The following is a 20938-nucleotide window of genomic DNA, read 5'->3' as shown; positions in this document are numbered from 1 at the left end:
TCATCCCTGAGGACTAACTTAGCGCCTGACAGATTGTTGACATGCATTAAATATGTGGTGAATAATATTTTCAGTAAAAATATTTATTTATAGTACACTGTACAACTTATTCCATTATGTGATATACATAAAATAATGTAAAGGTTAATGATTTTATCATTTAATGGCTTATCTGAGAAATAACTTTATCTTTATTTTTACTTTATGCAAAATACAACTCCAAACAGCAATTTTATAATTTTATAATTATGACTAATAGACTAATATTATAACTTTATATTTACAACTAAATGTATACTCAATGTTTATATTTTTAAAAAGTAGACCTAGAAAGCAAATGTGCGTGTGCGTGCATGTGTGTATATGTGTATGATGTACATATGTGTGTCCTGAGCACTTGCTTTGTGTCCAACACTGTTTTAGGTGCTGGGGATATTGTTTAAGTTTACATTTTATCCTAGGGGAAAATAGATAATAAATATGTGAATTAATAAGTAAATTTTTAAAAATTCCGTCATTGATTCTCTTATGAGGAAGATAAAATTGGTTAACATGGCAGTAAGTGACACGCCAGGGGAGGGTTGGGAACTTTGCTTTAGCAAGGATATTCAGCATCATTGCTCTACAAAGTAACGTTCTAGTTGAGACTTTAAAGAAGACGACGTGTCAGCCTGAAGCAGGTCTGGGGGAGAGGATTCCAGGCAGAAGCAATAGAAAGTGCAGAAGCCCTGTGATGGATAAAAATTCTCTGGAAACAGAATGGAAGCAGTATTGCTGGAAAATTGTATGAGAGAGTAATTCAGGGAATCAATTGTTGGCAAGACAGACAGGGCCCGGATATTGCAAGCCTGGAAATGGGCTGTGATGAAGGCATATGGACTTAAAGCACTTTTATAATTTTAACACCCACTGAAACTTGTAAAAATTAAAACTGGATTCATTTCTAGTAGAGATTCTATTAATAAATAGATACAGCTGGAGGGGAAAAAAGAATGAGTTTACCTGCAAACATAAAGCAGAAGCCAGAATGCAGCACAGAGAGAAAAAGAGACAAAATATGGAAGAAATATTTCAGAGTTAAGGAAAATAGAATGAGAGAGAAAGGAGAGTGGGGAAAGAAATATTCAAAAAGATAATGACAGATAGTTTATGACTTTTAAAACATGAATCACAATAAATCCCACACAAGATAAACTTAGCAATAAAACTTTAATTTATTTATACTATAGTTTATGCATACTGGAAGGAGAAATTAAAGACATGACATGCTTTTTGTCAAATAAATGTATTTCACAGAGACAATATGTGCAAATAGCTCTTCTTCCTCTTTAAATTCAAGGAGTACATAGCACTTCCTGTTCTAGGCCATTGCCTCTGTTTGTGCTGTTCTCAAACTCTTCTCCTCTGTTCAGACATAGTTTTAGTCATAACACTTTTATTTTTGACATCTTCATTTATTACCTTTTTTCCTATATGTTCATTAATCCCTTTCCAACCTGTAATGGAACTTTGCCTTCATCCTCCTATTCATACCTTTAGCAATCACTCACTATTTTCATTCCTTCTATGGGTCAAATGTGTCCGCCAAAAGTTCATGTATTGGAAACATGACCCCCATTGTAACAATGTTAAGAGGGTGGGAAATCCAATTATGGTATTTGAAAGGTGGAGCCTTTGGGAGGTGATCGGATTGTGAGGACTGTGCCCTCGTGAATATTCATGGCCTAATGAGTTATCATGGGTGTGAACTGGTGCCCTTATAAGGAGAGCAAGTGAGCAGGTTAGCTTGCTAGCTCTTGCGATTCCTCTCATGTAACACCCAGTGTTGCTGAAGGCCCTCAACTGATGCGCCCCCTGAGTTGTGGATTTCCCAGCCTCCAAAACTGTGAGAACTGAATTTTATTTCTTTATAAATTATCCAGTTTCAGGTTATAAGCAATGTAAAATGGACAAATGCATTGCATTCTCATGAAAATGTTCATATTAGCAGTATTTGCTAGATTATTAGTAATATTTACTTATTAATCACTTTTTGACACATAGCAATGGCTTCTGAAACCCTCATCCTACCAAAATTTATCTCACTTACATGCAAAAAAACAAACAAACAAAAAAGCCCCTTTCTTTTAAGAATCAGGATGCCATCTCCTAGTTCTTCCTTTAACTCTCTGAAGCTATTCTTTTTAGGAATCCTGGAGGGGCTCATTTATCTCTGCCAGCTGCCTCACAGGTTAGTTTAGGGTCCTAATCTCAGCCCATTTTCTCTCTTGCTCTACCTCCTGTCCGAGGAATTTCACTTACTCTCATTAACATTTACTATATTTTCTTTGACTTTTTAGTCTCATTCCTTATTTTTTGTCTCTCCCAATAATAGCATTTTAAATATCTAGTCTCTGCCCCAACACACATCCTGCACTGTTATCTGCTATGTTACCTGCTTTGGGCTTCAGTCTATATTTCTCTCTCCTGGCTTACAGCCAACGTTTTGCCAACTTCTATTAAGTCTATCTTTTAAATATTTCTCCAATGAGTCCTTTTTCTCTGTTTCAATTACCAGTGAAATAAACGACGCCTTGATAGTCTCTGGATTAGAATGTTACAACAGGCTTCCAACTGGTCTAACTCTTTCCAAGTTTGGACTTTCAGAACCAGCATTGTATTAGTCCATTTAGGTTGCTTATAACAAAATACCTCAAACTGGGTAATTTATGAAGAAAACGAAATTTATTGCTTACAGCTTCTGAGGCTAGGAAGTCCAAGCCCATCTGGTGGTGGCAACAGTGACCCAGGCATCTCACATTGCAAGGTGGTGGAAGCAGAGAGCAGAGAGACAGACAGACAGACTCTCCTCTTCTTTAAAACCTCAGAACCACACCTCTGAGCACCATTTTTAATCCATTCACTACTTCACGGTCCCACAATCCAATCACCTCAAGGCTCCACCTCTCAACCACTACAACAGGATTTCTCACCCTCTCAACATTCACAGTAGGGGCTAAGCTTCCAGTACACAAAACTTGGGGGACACAATCCAAGCCCCAGGGAGCTGTGGGGGGACACAGTTCAATCCACTAGATTCCACCCCTGGACCCCCAAAACTCATGTCCTTTTAGGATACAAAAACATTCATTTCATTCCCAAAGTCTTAACTTGTTTCAACTCAAGAGTCCAAAGTTCAAAGTCCCATCTCCGAAATCAATACAAGTTATCCACTTCTAAGATACAATGGTGGGACAAACATGGGGTACATATTCCCATTCCAAAAGAGAGACATAGGCCAAAAGAAAGGGGTAACAGGTCCCAAACAAATCCAAAACCCAGCAGGGCAGACATTAAATCTCAAAGCTGGCGAATCCTGTACCTTGACTTCCTCTGCACACTGGTGTGAGGGTTGGGTCCCCAAGTCCTTGGGCAGCTCTACTGCTATGGCTTTCCTGGTCTCAGGCCACACATCAGCTCTCCGAGGCTGGTATTCCACTCTGGTAGCTCCACAGGTCTGGGGTCTCCATGGTGGTCCTACTCCCATGGCTCCACTAAGCATGGCACTGTTGGGGTTTCTCTGCTGCAACTCCAACCCCACATTTCTGCTCAGCATTGCTTTAGTGAAGGCTGTCTGCGGTGACTCTGCCCCTGTGGCAGATCTCTTTCTAGGCCCCCAGACTTTCCCATACATCCTTTGAAATCAGGGTGGAGGCTCCCAACCCTCTACAGCTCTGGCATTTTGTGTGCCTAAAGACTTAACACCACATGGATGCTGCCAAGGCTTCCAGCTTGTATCTTCCAAAGCTGCAGGTCCAGCTACACCTGGGACCAATTTAGCCATGGCTGTAGCAGCCAAAGCAGCTGGGGTGCTGGTGCTGGAAGCAGCTTCCTGAGGTGGCCCTGTGCAGTGAGCCTGTGGAGGGTGTCTCAGGCCTGTTCCCCAAGACGATTATGTCTCCCTAGGTCTTTGGGCCTGAAATGCAAGGATTGGCCCCAGAGGTTTCTACAATACCTTCAGGGCCCTTTTCCCCTTCTCCCGATAATCCTTTATCTTTTTACTAATCTTCTTAGCTAATAGTTGCTGGGCTGCACCATTGCATGCTCTCTGCTTCTCTACCACATGGTCAGGCTGCAAATTTTCTAAATTTCTACACTCTGCTTCCCCTTTAAATTCTGGCTTTACATTGTGACTTTGCCACCGTAACTCAGCGTAGGCTTTTAGAAGTAGCCATGCAGCTTCCTTGATGCTTTGCTGCTCAGAAATTTCTTCCACCAGATACAATGGTTCACAAGTCCTAAGTTCCAACTTCCACAAAATCCTAGGACATGGACACAATGCAGCCAAGTTCCTTGACAGTTCACAGCAAGGGTGATCTTTGCCCCAGTTTCCAATAACCTCCTGATTTCTATCTGAGACCTTCTTAGAAGGGTCTTTACAGTCCATATTTCTATCAGCATTCTGCTTGCCATTTCATAACCAGTCTCTAAGACATTCCAAACTTTCCCTCATCTCTTTGTCTTCTGAGTCCTCCAAATTCTTCCAACCTCTCCTTAACACCCAGTTCCAAAACCGGTTCCACTTTTTCAAGTACTTGTTATAAGCAACACCCCACTTCTCTGGTACCAATTTTCTGTATTAGTACATTTAGGTTGCTTATAACAAAATACCTCAAACTGGGTAATTTAAGAAGAAAATGAAATTTATTGCTTACAGTTTCTGAGGCTGGGAAGTCCAAGCCCATCTGGTGGTGGCAACAGTGACCCAGGGGTCTCACATTGCAAGATGGTGGAAGCAGAGAGCAGAGAGACAGACAGACTCTCCTCTTCTTTTAAAGCCCTCAGAACCACACCCCTGACCACCATTTTTAATCCATTCACTATTGCAGGGTCCTACAATCCAATCATCTCCTCAAGGCTCCACCTCTCAACCACTGAAATAGGATTTCCCACCCTCTCAATAGTCACAGTGGGGGCCAAGCTTTCAATACGCAAAACTTGGGGGACACAATCCAAGCCTCAGGGAGCTTTGGGGGACACAATTCAATCCACTACAAGCATATATGGCACAATTTATCTACAAAGAACAAATCATTATTTGCCTTCAATGGTTTAAAAAAGTTTCAGAGGTCCCCCACCACCTGTAGGATAATATTCAAACTCCCAGACTGATAGCTTAATGACACTGTAATCTGTCACCTGTTCACCTTCAGGCTCATCTATTACCACTCCCTTCTTTGAGCTTAATGTTCTAGCCTATTAAAATGCTTATGTATCAAAAATCATATAATTTTGCATTTCAGTCTTGGTCCTTGGTATTCCTCTGATTGGAATTCTCTTTCTCTACCCTCCCTCCTTCCTCCTCCCTCACTACTTCCCCTCCCCTCCTCTTCTTCTTCAGCTTGTTTTTTACTGTGATTAACTGATTACTCATGCAATAGTTCAAACATTAACTACTCCCAGAAGCTTCCCCTCTTGGTGACTTATCTTCCCCTATCCACAAACTAAGGCAGTGCTAAGTGCTTCTTTCACTATTCCACTTATTATTGCACAGGAATCTGTGTTTCATTTCTTTTTCCCTTCATGAGAGTATAAACTAGGAGCCTTTGTTTTAATTCATCTTTGTATCCCAATCACCCAGCACAGCACTTGAAAACTTGACTTATAATCAATGCTCAACAAGGATCCATTTAACTAACCCTTTCTGTTTCCATGTCCTTCTCTCCTAGCACTTACCATGCTATGTACAGTTACTGTTTGGTTTTCTTATTTGTTGCTTCCTGTCTGGGCTGAGCTCCTTGCTTGAAGGCAGTGTGTGTGTGTGTGTGTGTGTGTGTGTGTGTGTGTGTGTGTGTGTGTGTGTGTGTGTGTGTGTGTGTGTGTGTGTGTGTGTGTGTGTGTGTGTCTCAAAAGGTGTTTGAATAAACAACATAATGAGTGACTAAGAGCCAAATATTAGTTTGTTTGTATTTCTTCCATTACTTCAGTATCTCTCTGTTCCTATTTTCTCTGCTATATATTCTGATGTTACACTGACCTGTGATGTCTCTTTCCATTTCAGAGCAATATTTATGGTTATTTAGCTTTTTTAATAAATATTTTTTCTTACTCTGCTCCATCTCACTAAACCAGAGAGCACTATAAATATCCACATTGTTCTTATATACTTTTTTAATTAACAAAAAACTATTGAATCATTTGTGTTATTCAATGTGGGTAAGCAGTGTGCATATTACCCTCAATTTATTTAGATTTAGTCTTTATAACAACCTTGAAATGAGTATTATTAAGCTAATTTTACAGATAAAGAAATTGTGTTTGAAACCATCTCAACAATTATGTAAGAAACAATGGGGATTTGAATACAGGTCTACCTGACTCCAAAATTTATGTTCTTTCTAGTTAACGACACTGCCTCCCTTCCCCTGGTAGTCTTGGCTCCTTTTTCTGACATGTCATAGATAATTATGAATACAACACTTACCAACTACTTCTAAAAAATGTCAAAAGCTTATGGCATTACTTAATTCTTTGTCTCTACATTTGGCTGTGTCCATTGTTTTCCTTAGAAGAGCTCTGCTCTTTTTACTCTCACCCCTTTCCTTTTTTTCTTTTTTACTATACTATTTTTCTGTATCACCTTCTCTTTAGTCCCAACTTCTTCTTTTCCTTAAGTTTAAAAATAATAAAAAAAAGAAAAAGTGAATCACTGACCTTGTAAGTCTAGTGACTAACCCCATGAAACTTCCCCAGATTTGAATTGTTATATGCACTAGATTCCACTAGCATACAATATCATCATTTGATGCCATTCCCAGACTATTATACTATTTAAATATGATCTATTGCTCATATATAGTTCACTTTAGAAATGGCACCATTAAAAAATAGATGCCATGTTTGTTAACAAACTTTGTTCAGTACCCTGGGTACAAAATATTTGTTAGACCTTTTGGTGATGATGATGGTGATATATGATTGTTTACCTCACAGCAACAGTGTATAACTGGATAATTTTGTCTTTCAAACCAGTCAGCATCCATTATAAATGGACCCTTTACATTTGAGACATTTGACTTGAGCAAATAATTTCCCTTGTTTGCCTGTTCACATGATAAACATGCTCTAACAACCTACATCAAGGAAAATGAACTTATTAAGATGATTTCGAATTGATAGATTTAAATCTAGTTTGCTTGAAGTTAATTGTGTGGTACGAATTTTTATAGTCATTTTTTTGCATTCCAGCTCTGTAAAATATTCTGAATGTCTACTTCTAATTTTCTAGTGTACCTCAAGCAAGGCGATGCCATTGTATCTTCTGTGATCCAAGGATGGGGTTGATAATTGAGGGAAATAAGCAAAAAAGCTATTGAGCACTGTAAAGATACATTGATACATTTTATGAAATGTGTTTGTCAAGAGGTAACAGGATGGTAATTTATTTGTAGAGATACCAATTAAAGCATTATTGGAATTATTAAATAGCCTGGAATGTTTAGAATGAATCCATAGGCTACTGTGTTTTTCATACCCACTTAGCTATATCTTAGCAGCCTATTAATTTGAGTGACTTCACAGAAGTGTAGAATTTTACTTTTTTTCAGCATTTCACAGCAAACTTTTGAGTAAATATCCTTAAACTCTTTTGCTTTTAATTATTTTTTAAATGCAGATATTAATAGAGAAAAGTAAAAAAACAATGCATTAAAAATGGTGTATCATTCAAAATTAACTACTTGCCCCATATGTTAGCCTATTATAGACCATTTTCTTTTTAAAGAATTTTTGAATAAATCACTCTTCCTATTTCTATTTTCCAACTCTACCTCTGCAGAGGCAATAAAAATATGAATCTGGTGCATATACAGTCCATGTAATACCTAGGACTCTCAGTTCATAGATCTCCATATTCCCAACAATATTTTCTCTCATCCTACATCAGCCATACTCTTATAGTTTTACTCTAGATCATGTCATTTCCAATAATGGAGTCATCTGATCTCTGTTTTAAAAATCCACTCTGATAACAAACACCTATCTTTCCAGCTTGCTTACTCTGCTAATACCCTCACCTTAACAACTAGTTGACACTTCAAGATAACCAATCAATCATCCTTATTACATTTGTCTATCTCACCTTCTTGTCTTTCTTTCCTTTTTTACAGAACCTAGTTATATTCTATCAAAACACGTGCTTAAATAATGTTCAAGACCTCCTTTCTATGACTTGAAAACCCCCATCATGGAACTAAACCATCAGCTTACTTCATTGAACTATTTCCAGCAGTTGAATATGGCTAAAGTAAAGCACCACTGTGCTAATTAGTCGCACCAGGGGTGGATCCTGGTTTGGAGGTCCCTAAAGGTTATAGCATATGGGGTCAATTTATGAGAGAAAATATAGTATTATGAATACAAAATACCCACAGCCACTTCGACACCACTTGACAGAGGACAGAAAGAGAGAATGGTCTTAATCAACTGTGGTTAAAATACATCTTGTTTTTACAAACTTTATAAAAATATATGACCTTGTGAAAACACTGCAAGTGACACTCAAAGGACTTTGCAAGGGGCTGGGCCATTTGGAGGCCCTCGTGTTTAACCATCATTAGCATCACAATAAATTTGCTTCTGAGTAGAACTCAAATTCTATCACCACAAATCTCAAGTGACACTCAGCACTGCCAAGAAATTTCTAGACAATTCAGCTTTTCTGATGAGTGTTTCAGATCCTCCCCATCTTCAGTCCTAATGCCCACATCACCCTTGTTTTAAGCTAATCATCGTCCTGTATAATTCACAGAGTATTGATGTAATCAAATGAGAGTTAACTTCCTTCTCCTAGCCTACTTGCACATAATACAATTATTACATGCTGTGATATTCTGGTAGGAGTCTGATAGTTGATCTGCTTTTTATAATTCTGCATTTTTTCCTCTACATATTTTGAGAATGTATAGTCAGAGGCATTAAAGTAAACAATTATTTTATTTCCTGTTTCTTTTTAATTAACATTTATTTTCATCTTTCTTATTTATGATTTGCACATTAAATTATATTTTGTGAAATTAATGTTGCTGCACCAATGTCTATTTTCAAATTTTCTGAGTGGTTAGTCTTAGGTCTTTATATTGCAGGCAACACTGAATCTTGTTTTTTAAATATAATCTTATGATCTTAATAGGTGTACTTTAGATAGGTGTATTAGGTTTTATTACAAGCCTAATAGTGATACCATTTACTTTGAAAACATATTTAGATATTATGAACATTTCTAATAAAATCTGAAATTATTTATTCTGTCATCATCCTGAGTATTGCACATATTTTAGCAAAAATTAAGTATGTGTTGAACATCTTCACACTTATCCCATCTTTTTGCAGTTGCTTAGTTTCACTTTTAAATAATAGTTAATTTTTCACAGTCAATACTTATTTATCTTTGCTGAAAGTTTTCTTTGTTTTTGTTCTTATACCTTCTTTATCTTTTTGGCTCACTTTCCTTATAACTGAAGTAATTCTTTTTTTTCTTTTTTTTTATTAATTTAATTTTATTTTATCAATATACAATGTGGTTGATTATTGTGGCCCATTACTGATACCTCCCTCCCACCTCCCTCTCCCCGCTCCCTCCCAACAACCTCATATCTGTTTGCTTGTCATAACAACTATAACTGAAGTAATTCTTAATAGCTATTTTCATGAGAGCTTAGTGGTGAATCTTCTTTACTTACACCAACTTTGCTCATCAATCTTGATTAGTAATTTGGCAATGTATGGAATTCTAGCTCGACATTTACTTTTGCTCATCCTTGAACATAATCATTTTCTTCTGGCATCTGTTGCATCGCTTTGTATGTCTTTTCCCTATGTGGCTTTCCCCTTTATTTTCTCTGTATCTTTAATATTCTGCTGTTTTATCACAATGTCTTTAACTATAGATTTTTTTGTTTTTGTAGTGATCAGTAGTCACAGCCTATTTTATCATCTGATCTGTGGTCTTATTTTTTTTTCAAGTCTAGAAATTTCTCCAGCCATTAGACAACAAATCATCTCATCATTGCTTCTTCTGCAAATCAAAGGGGATGTCTGTTAACAAACACATGTGCACACACATACATGTGCATACACACATACTCCACTCTCCACTTCACACGTGTTGTGCTTGTGTTCCACAAGACACATACATGTATAAACATGCACAAACATATATACCCACATACATAAATACACATACGTACACACAGATAAACATGCTTATACACATACACACAATAAACAAAAAATATATACGCACAAAAATAGATATGCATGTGTACACAAACACACATGTATTCCCATATATACATATACAGATTATTTTAAAAAGGTCATGAAAAGATTCATATTTTCTTTCAATTGTATTTTTCCATGAACTTTTTATGTAAACTCATGCTATATAAACACAAACATTCACATGTATACCTCGTTGTGCATCTACGCACACACACTTTCTTTGTGCTGCTTTCTGGGTGAATCTCTTAGTACTTTATTCCCACATATTAATCTAAAACTCTTGATCCTGCTCAGTTTGGAGTTCTTTTGGTCTATTTCAAAACTCTTTTCATTATTCCTTTCCATTTTATAATTTGTTTTCTTCCACACATATCTGTCTTTGTTTCATTTCTACTGCATGTCAAGATTTCTTTTTCTTTTATACTCATAGTTATTTCTTTAGATTTTTGAGAATTTTAAATATATTTACTTAAGTTTCTTGTCGAAGTGTTTTATAAAACTAACACCTAGAGTGAATTCGATTCATGATCTGATTGATGGGTCTTTGGTAACAAGATATTTCTTAATGTATCTTATGTCTTTTTTTTGAAGTCTCCCATTTAGAATAAGCAGATGTCTTTCCTCTCTGTCTCTGTCTCTATCTCTGTCTCTCTCTCTCTAACACACACACTCCCCCTCATACAAACACATGTTCTTGCTTACCTCTTTTCTTTCTTTATTTTTTAAAATTTTTATTGAGTCATAATTGATAATACATATTTTGGGGGTTCAATGTTGAGATATGTTTTTTTTTTTTTTTTTTTATTTTATTTTTATTTTTATTTTTATTTTTATTTTTTTAAATTTTATTTTGTCGATATACATTGTAGCTGATTAATGCTCCCCATCACCAAAACCTCCCTCCCTTCTCCCTCCCCCCCTCCCCCCCAACCATGTCCTTTCTGTTTGTTTGTTGTATCAACTTCAAATAATTGTGGTTGTTATATCTTCTTCCCCCCCCCCCGGTTTGTGTGTGTATGTGTGTATGTGTGTGTGTGAATTTATATATTAATTTTTAGCTCCCACCAATAAGTGAGAACATGTGGTATTTCTCTTTCTGTGAGATATGTTGATCAAATCAATATTACTAGCATATATATTGTTGAGTCATACTTATTCTTTATTCCCCTTGTCCAATCTCTCCCTATCCCCTTCTCCCTCCCCACTTCCCCCTCTAATTACCCTAGATTCCTTTTATCTTTCTGAAAGAGTAATGGTTACTCTGTTGATTTGTTGCCTAGATGTTCTGCCCAATGCTGAGAGGTGTGTTCAGGTCCCCCACTGTTATAATAGAGCAGATGCTTCTTCTGTCACTTTGGAATGAGCTTTGTGGAGAGAGAAATCTTCTTTTCTTTGGTCTCTGCTGATGACTCTCTTGTGTCAATGTACTCCAGTGGCTGGCAGACCATCCACATGGTGGTTGTAGTGTCTAGCTGCTTTCGTGGCAGCTGTGGTTATTGTGGTGGCTGTGGTGGGCCACCCACATGGAGGTGATGTTTTTGGCATGTTCCTTACCTAGTTGTTGGTGGTGATGGCGGTGTGCCTGGTTGTGGGCGGAGGGTCCAGTCCGCAGCTCCATGCCTCCAGACCCTGGGCAGGCCCCATGGCACTGACGGTGTGCCTGGTTGTCCCCCCTTTCTGGCTTGGTAACCCAGAGCACTTCTGGTCCTTCTAGGTGTTATGGGTGTTCTTTGGTGAAATCAGACCTTTACTAGTTAATATCGAACTTTGTCTCTGGTTATAGGTATTCTGTTTTTTCTTTCAGTTCTGTGTTGGATTATTTGCTGTTACCACCACTTAAACTCTGTGCTGGAACTAATTTGTTGTCCTTTGCTTACTTCTAAAGTGGGGGAACTTCCTGTGGAGAACAGTACTTGAGCTCTGTGGTTGAGCTAAATTGCTGCTTTGCTATTGATTCCCTGAGGAAGGCTTTTTGTGCAGCTCAGGTTTTAATGGTTGACTATAGGTACTTCCAGGTTTAGTGAAATCCAGTGTACCTGGGCTGTATAGAAACACTCTGGTCTGGGCCTGAGTCTTTTCATCAAACTGCACCCTCTACAATTCTGTATCCCTGACCAGTCTCCTCTGAGTGGTCCTATGCTGATTGGGGGGCAGATCAGCTGTCCTTGCTGTGCCCCGGTGTTTTCCCAGTGGGCCCATCTCCCCCACTGCCCGTGCTGCAAACACTTCACATGGGACAAGCTGTATGCTGGTCCCTTGTGGTCCCTTGTGATGACTCACCAGCCTCTGAGTGTCTCCTTTTATTCAGTTGTTGTGGCTCCTCGCTCGTATGTGGGTTCACGGGAACCCTATTAGTGATCTTGCTAGCCTGGGTGCCATGAAGGCCCTCTTCTCCCCTGCCACCTCCAAGCAACTTCATCCAAAGGGCACATCTGTACTTTTGCTGGTTCCTGCTCCATACGCTCAGCAGCTCCAGCCTGGAAGTGGCCAGGACTCAAAATGGTCAGAGAGGTTTTTTCTTTCTCTCATTGTGGCTTCTCTGGCTTTCATGCACTCCGTAGGTCTCTCCTCCTCTTCCTCTGAGCTCTAGCAGCCCCAGCTTGGCTGTTGTTACTTTTTAATAGTTGTAAATTAGTTGATTCTGGGAGAGAGTGATGCTGGAGACTCTCTGTTCCACCATCTTGACTGGAAGTCCCTCATCTCTTTTGATTAAAGTTTTGTCATTGTTTCTACCTAACCCTGTTTAATCCCAATCTATCAGTCTTTAAAGTCTGCCATTTATAGTGATCTTTTCTGATTCCCAATAATTACCCTAAGATGATATCAGGGATTATATTATTGTGGTTGCTGATACAGTTGGCAGCTTGGTTGTGTTCTTGGTCTGTTATTCCCTGCCCTAGCTCCTACCTCTCTATAAATCTGCAGTCCCAGTCAGTGAGTTGGTTTTTTCACAAGCAAGCATGGCTTATGCAAAGTCCTGCTGTGAGTGAAGGACCTTGCCCTGGTCACTCATCTGGTGGAATCCCTTCAGCCAGTTTTCTGCTGCTTCTCCTCCACTCCTGCTTTAAATTTCACCTCCATTTCTATTCTACAGAGATGGTTACCTCATTTGTAAATCTAGCTATATCCTGACTTGAATGTGTTTGTTCTGGTTTCTACATCATTCTTACATCCTATTCTGGAATAAGCAAGAATGAGGAATCAATGCCGCTCATCACCATCATGTTTACTGTTTGCTGTTACCCAGCAGCTGATTTGGCCACATTAATTCAATCTTCTCTGTGTTTCATTAAGAGAGAGCTAATCATTCATATTCACCCTGACTACTCTCTTGAGCAGCACTGCTTTAATGAAGTGTGGTCTGCAACCAAGTGTCATCAACATCACCTGGGAGCATATTCTTAGGGCTATTCTGCACCTGTTGAATCATATCCTGAGAGTGAAGCCTAGAATCTGTGACTTCATAAGCTCTCTGTGGGTGTGATTCTTATGCATACCAAAGCTTGAGAAATATTTGCTCTAGTCCATTTCGATAGTTTGCTTCCTGGTTGCATATTAGAATCACCTGGGGTGCTTAAAAACAGTGATGCCAGTTTTACCCCAGACCAGTTATATCAGAATTTCTGAAGGCATGAAGTCTTATGCTTTGCAGGTAATTATAATGTGCAATTAGGGTTGAGAACCATTGCTCTAGTCTATGTGGTTTTTAACCAGGATGATTTTGTATGCTCAGCAAGAGATATTTGGCAATGTTTGGTTGTTGCAACTAAAATACTGCTGCCAGCATCTAGTGGGGAGATGCTGCTAAATGTTTTATAATGTGCAGGGCATACCCTCACAACAAAGGATTATCTGGCCCCAAATGTCGATAGTACTGAAGTTGAGAAACCTTGCTCTAGTCCATATTTTGGATTTAGTTTTGGCTCTTTCATTTAAAGTGTTCTCTAGTAAAACTAACCTTCATGGAAGTCAAAAGGGAGATGGAAGGAGGTATAGAAGGCATTTTGAATGTTCTGAAAGCCAGGCATCGGGACTCTATAAGCCTTTCTTATTGATGCTCTTATCCTGAGAAGCTTGACAATTAGGAATAACCAACAGGAGAAGCAGAAAAAAATGGAGTGTTGGTACATATTTTCTGCATTCAACTTTTAGTTAATGGCCTAATTTGTATTTTTGGCAACATAAGATAGGATTTTTTTTTTTTTTACTATTATTAAATGTATTTGCCTCAATATTGGCTCTCTTGGAATAATCATTTTAATCTTTTTTGCTTTATTCATATAGTGTAAGGAAAAAAGCAGAGTATGAGTCTGAAATTCAAAAATTGTTGAGAATGAAGACAAAGAATGATGACTTTCTCAAACAACTCTATAAGAAGGCTTATCACATCAGTGCTCTTTTCCACCTAACCAAACATAAAACTGAAGAACTGGAAGATAAAATAGCAGAAGGGAGAAGAAAATTCAAGGTTGTGTATCTTTGCGTTCCTCTTAGTTATGAAAAAAAGAAAAGAAGAGTAATTAACCTGAATTTTATTGATTTAATCTTGACAGATTTCACCTTAATCATCTTTTCAAAAAGTAACTTCCGATAAATCAGAAGAAAACCACCTCTCTCTAAAAGCCCATCTTGAGTAGAAGAGGGTGGAGGTTCAATGTAGCTAATCAGCACGTGTGCCTACTTTTTGCTATTGTCAGCCGTAAACTCCTGGAGCACCAGGAGTGTGGTGCTTGGTTCAGCTTCATCCTCTATGTCTCACACATGATAATTCCTGCCTATGGTCGGAAGAGAGGATTCTGAGACTTTCCCTTCAACCCTATGTAATGTAAGGATAGGTAGGACCTACATCAGGTCTGCAAATTATTGAATTCCAGAGCACTAGGCAATTTGTAGGCCACAATGCTGCAGAAACAACTGCTCACATGCCTCAAACCCACTCCTAGGTGAGAGATATGATGAATTGCCACTCCTTGCCATTTGTTGTAGAGACTTGCAAAGTCAGCCTCATTTTACTTCATCTGGATGACCACTTTAGCAGGCTGCTTCCATCCATCACACACCGCCCATGCACACTTCTCCCCTCTCTGGTATTTTCTTGTTAAAGACTTATGAGCATAAAATTACCTAGAAAATATGCAGTCTATACTCTATGTCCAAGACCTGTTGCCAGCACTATTTTCAGTGACTACTTAAATTTATGACATGTAAATCATCTGCCATTAAATGTTTCTATACTGAGAGACTGGGGTGTTGTTCCCGCATCGAATCCAGCTGTTCAGTGGACTTGGTGTACTGTACCTTTGTCTCTCCCTGTGGATATTCAGTGGGTTCGTCACATCTCCCATGTTACAAAGTTAGTAAGCAAGGTAAATATTATGCATAGTAAAAATTAAACTTAAGATTATTTTAAAAATATAATGTACATAATTATATAAATGGTTTAATATATACAATAATACTGTAGTATTATATAGTTTTTAAATGTTTCATTAATACGTGTTTCTCTATGGACATTAATTTTTTTTTCCATTTTGATGGTATCAGTGAAGACATACTCATCCACTTATTTGACCATTTGATGTACTTCAATTTTTTCAATTGACTGTAAACCCTTGGCATCATTCACATACTTTTCCCAGTAGCAGTCACAAACTGCATTTAATTCATCAGGCATATGGCTTCATTTATTTGAGGCACTCATTGAAATGTGGCATTAAATTATATATTTTTCTAAATTTTCCTGATGCCGTAAAATCGAATTTATACTTAAGTCAAAGTTTGATATAACTCCATAATACTTGCTTTGCCCCCCCTAAATAGAATGTTATCCTTTCAGTTGTTATTTATGCCAAATTGAAGAAAGCGCTCATCATGTCCATTCCTTACCCCATGGGAACAGAGAGATAACTGGAAAGAAGCAACAGCAAAAAAATTTCTCTATTTAGGAACTATTACTAATTATTAAATACACCTGGTCATCTTTGAGCCTGAACATAAATTTCTATAATGGATACATGCGTATCTTCATCAGAGCAGTACTGAATTCAAAATAAATTTCTAGATTGTCCTTAGATAATGTGGATTCATAGTAACTCAAGTTTGTGATTTCTGCTTGTTTAAGATCCTATTTTCTTTCATTGACTGGTTAATGAAAATCTTTATAACATTCTGAGTCTGGGCATCATGTTTTTCTGTAGACAACTTTCTATATTTTTTGATCCTTGACTGAAATTAGTCCTTAATCCATGTCATCTAGAATTCAATTACAGCAATATCACTTGCGGGGAGCTCTGAGAAATAACCTTTTGAAAGCCTGGAGGTAGAATTTCTGAATTGTGCTCTCTCAAGTTAATGTATCTGTAAAATGCCGAATAAGTTTTAGACAGTCTTAGAATAGAAGCAATCAGGAATATCTAACAATTTCCAGAAACTTCCAGCTATTACAGATGATTTGTCTCAATTTTTCCACACCTTCAATTCCAATAACTGACCTACTCAGAAAAGAGGTGTGTGGCCAAGTCCCAGGAAAAAATTAGCCAATTGGGATAGGAGAGAATAAAAGGGTAATATGTATTCAATTATGATGTTGATGGAATGAACAGAAAACCATCCAGAATTATATCTAAAGAATGTGACATTGAAACAAAAAAAATTTTGAAAGGTTTCACCAGCTCTTAAGTACTTCTCAAGACTGGTTACAGGCTTCTGTGCAAGCTGTATGATCTAAAAGGGTTTTTTTCCTTGAACATAATCGAATTTTTGTAGAAAAGTGACAATATCAGGCTACGCGAGTTTCAGGTTAGAGTAGTGCTAGAACTAAGTGGAAACTTAGTAGAAGAAAGGAATGGAATAGAAAGGAAGACAGTTTTCTACAAGCCTATTTTATATTGGAATCTTTATACATATTAATTAATTTGCACAATGCTGTGCAGTTGTTATTAACACAATCATTTTGAGGGTGAAGTGATTTGCCTGAAGTAGGATAGCTTTTAGTTAACTGAGTAGAATTTGGGGAACACGGCATCTGATGCTGGGCTTGGTGTAGTCAGTAAGACACTAGACCTATACGCTGATCAACAAGGATTCAGTCAAGCTCAAAACTTCAAAATAACCATATTAGGGGGTCATTTTTAATGCTAGAAAAAGACAGTGTATTACATCCTTAGACTATTCTAGTTCACATAACCTGGTTCATCACTTTATAGTTTAGAGATCTGTGACTTCCCTTGAATACTTTTCAAATATTTTAACGGTCCCAATCTATTCTTTAGAGAAAAATTATGGCCCTACCTTCAAAATTATTGGTTTGCCTCTGAGACAAGACTCATAGGCTCTTTATTTGAATAAAATAAAGGTCAGAACCTTTTTTTATTTGAGGGCATACCTTCTTCGAGTAAAGATCTACTTAGAGCATCTCTAATTCAATCAACAGAACACAACAGCTCTAATAAAGCTTGATTTGTGTTCTGTGCAGCTTCTACAATTCCAGATGAAACTGATAATATATAAAAATGATTATAAAATGGACTTTTCTTTTTTTTATTATTATTATTATTATTATTTTAATTTTATTATGTCTATATACATTGTGGCTGATTATTGTTGCCCATCACCAAAACCTCCCTCCGTCCTCCCTCCCCCCTCCCCCCCAACAATGTCCTTTCTGTTTGCTTGTCGCATCAACTTCAAGTAATTGTGGTTCTTATCTCTTCTTCCCCCCCCCCGGTTTTATTTATTTATTTATTTGTGTGTGTGTGTGTGTGTGTGTGTGTGTGTGTGTGTGTGTGTGTGTGTGTGAATTATATATTAATTTTTAGCTCCCACCAATAAGTGAGAACATGTGGTATTTCTCTTTCTGTGCCTGACTTGTTTCACTTAATATGATTCTCTCAAGGTCCATCCATGTTGTTGCAAATGGCCGTATTTCATTCGTTTTTATAGCTGAGTAGTATTCCATTGTGTAGATGTACCACATTTTCCGTATCCACTCATCTGATGATGGACATTTGGGCTGGTTCCAACTCTTGGCTATTGTAAAGAGTGCTGCGATGAACATTGGGGAAAAGGTATACCTTCGACTTGATTATTTCCATTCCTCTGGGTATATTCCCAACAGTGGGATAGCTGGGTCATATGGTAGATCTATCTGCAATTGTTTGAGGAACCTCCATACAATTTTCCATAGAGGCTGCACCATTTTGCAGTCCCACCAACAATGTATGAGAGTTCCTTTTTCTCCGCAACCTCGCCAGCATTTATCATTCAGAGTCTTTTGGATTTTAGCCTTCCTAACTGGGGTGAGATGGTATCTCAGTGTGGTTTTGATTTGCATTTCCCAGATGCTGAGTGATGTTGAGCGTTTTTTCATATGTCTGTTGGCCATTTGTATATCTTCCTTAGAGAAATGCCTACTTAGCTCTTTTGCCCATTTTTTAATTGGGTTGCTTGTTTTTTTCTTGTAAAGTTGTTTGAGTTCCTTATATTCTGGATATTAATCCTTTGTCAGATGTATATTTTGCAAATATTTTCTCCCACTCTGTTGGTTGTCTTTTAACTCTGTTAATTGTTTCTTTTGCTGTGCCGAAGCTTTTTAGTTTGATATAATCCCATTTGTTTATTTTTCCTTAGGTTGCCCGTGCTTTTGGGGTCGTATTCATGAAGTCTGTGCCCAGTCCTATTTCCTGAAGTGTTTCTCCTATGTTTTCTTTAAGAAGTTTTATTGTTTCAGGGTGTATATTTAAATCCTTAATCCATTTTGAGTTGATTTTAGTATACAGTGAGAGGTATGGATCTAGTTTCATTCTCCTGCATATGGATATCCAGTTATCCCAGCACCATTTGCTGAAGAGGCAGTCCCTTCTCCAGTGAATAGGCTTGGTGCCTTTGTCAAAGATCAGATGGAAGTAAGTGTGTGGGTTGATTTCTGGATTCTCTATTCTATTCCATTGGTCAGTGTGTCTGTTTTTATGCCAGTACCATCCTGTTTTGGTTATTATAGCTTTGTAGTATAGCTTAAAGTCGGGTAGTGTTATGCCTCCAGCTTTATTTTTTTTGCTGAGCATTGCTTTGGCTATGCGTGGTCTTTTATTATTCCATATAAATGTCTGGATAGTTCTTTCCATTTCTGAGAAAAATGTCTTTGGAATTTTGATGGGAATTGCATTGAATTTGTATATCACTTTGGGTAGTATGGACATTTTCACTATGTTGATTCTTCCAATCCAAGAGCATGGGATATCTTTCCATCTTCTTGTATCCTCTCTAATTTCTCTCAGCAGTGGTTTGTAGTTCTCATTATAGAGATTTTTCACCTCCTTGGTTAACTCAATTCCTAAGAATTTTATTTTTTTGGTGGCTATTGTAAATGGGCAGGCTTTCTTCATTTCTCTTTCTGCATGTTCACTATTGGAGAAAAGAAATGCTACTGATTTTTGTGTGTTGATTTTGTATCCTGCTACTGTGCTGAAATCATTTATCAATTCCAAGAGTTTTTTTGTAGAGGTTTTAGGCTGTTTGATATATAGGATCATGTCATCTGCAAACAGGGACAGTTTGACTTCATCTTTTCCAATCTGAATGCCCTTTATTTCCTTCTCTTCTCTGATTGCTCTGGCTAGTACTTCCAACACTATGTTGAATAGGAGTGGTGAGAGTGGGCATCCTTGTCTGGTTCCTGTTCTTAAAGGAAAAGCTTTCAGCTTTTCCCCATTCAGGATGATATTGGCAGTAGGTTTGGCATATATGGCTTTAATTATGTTGAGATATTTTCCCGTATACCTAACTTATAGAGGGTCTTTGTCATGAATGAGTGCTGACCTTTATCAAATGCTTTTTCAGCATCTATAGAGATGATCATATGGTCCTTGTGTTTGAGTTTATTAATATGGTGTATCACATTTATTGATTTGCGTTTGTTGAACCAAGCTTGTATCCCTGGGATGAATCCTACTTGATCGTGGTGAATAATTTTACATATGTGTTGCTGTATTCTGTTTGCTAGTATTTTAGTGAGGATTTTTGCATCTATATTCATCAAGGATATCGGCCTGTAGTTTTCTTTTTTGGTTATATCTTTACCTGGTTTTGGTATCAGGATGATATTTGCTTCATAGAATGAGTTTGGGAGATTTGCGTCCGTTTCAATCTTTTGGAATAGTTTGTGTCAATTCCTCTTTGAATGTTTGGTAAAATTCTGCTGTGAATCCATCTGGTCATGGGCTTTTCTTTGTTGGGAGCCTTCTGATAACAGCTTCAATCTCCTTTATTGTTATTGGTCTGTTCAAATTTTCTACTTCTTCATGGTTCAGTTTTGGGAGCTTGTGGGTGTCCAGAAATTTATCCATTTCCTCCAGATTTTCAAATTTGTTGGCGTATAGTTGTTTATAGTAGTCTCGAATGATTCCTTGTATTTCAGATGAATCAGTTGTAATATTGCCTTTTTCATTTCTAATTTTCGTTATTTGAGTCTTCTCTCTTCTTTTTTTTGTTAGCCATGCTAATGGTTTGTCAATTTTATTTATCTTTTCAAAAAACCAACTTTTTGATTCGTTGATCTTTTGAATTGTTTTTTGGTTTTCAATTTCATTCAGTACTGCTCTGATCTTAATGATTTCTTTCCGTCTGCTAACTTTAGGTTTGGATTGTTCTTGTTTTTCTAGTTCTTTAAGGTGAAGTGTTA

At 37.6% G+C, this 20938-nt stretch overlaps 1 protein-coding gene across 1 annotated transcript in view; it reads left to right on the top strand.

Moving 5' to 3' along the window:
* CCDC178 (coiled-coil domain containing 178) overlaps positions 1-20938 on the top strand; it is a 452087-nt gene that overhangs the window by 122455 nt on the left and 308694 nt on the right. The window contains exon 12 of the mRNA XM_063077500.1: positions 14545-14728. Coding sequence (XP_062933570.1) covers positions 14545-14728 — 184 coding nt within the window. The remainder of the gene's footprint in view (positions 1-14544; positions 14729-20938) is intronic.

Source organism: Cynocephalus volans, chromosome 13, assembly GCF_027409185.1.
Source record: "Cynocephalus volans isolate mCynVol1 chromosome 13, mCynVol1.pri, whole genome shotgun sequence".
Classification (NCBI taxonomy): Eukaryota; Metazoa; Chordata; class Mammalia; order Dermoptera; family Cynocephalidae; genus Cynocephalus; species Cynocephalus volans.
This window is presented reverse-complemented; position numbering and strand designations above follow the sequence as displayed.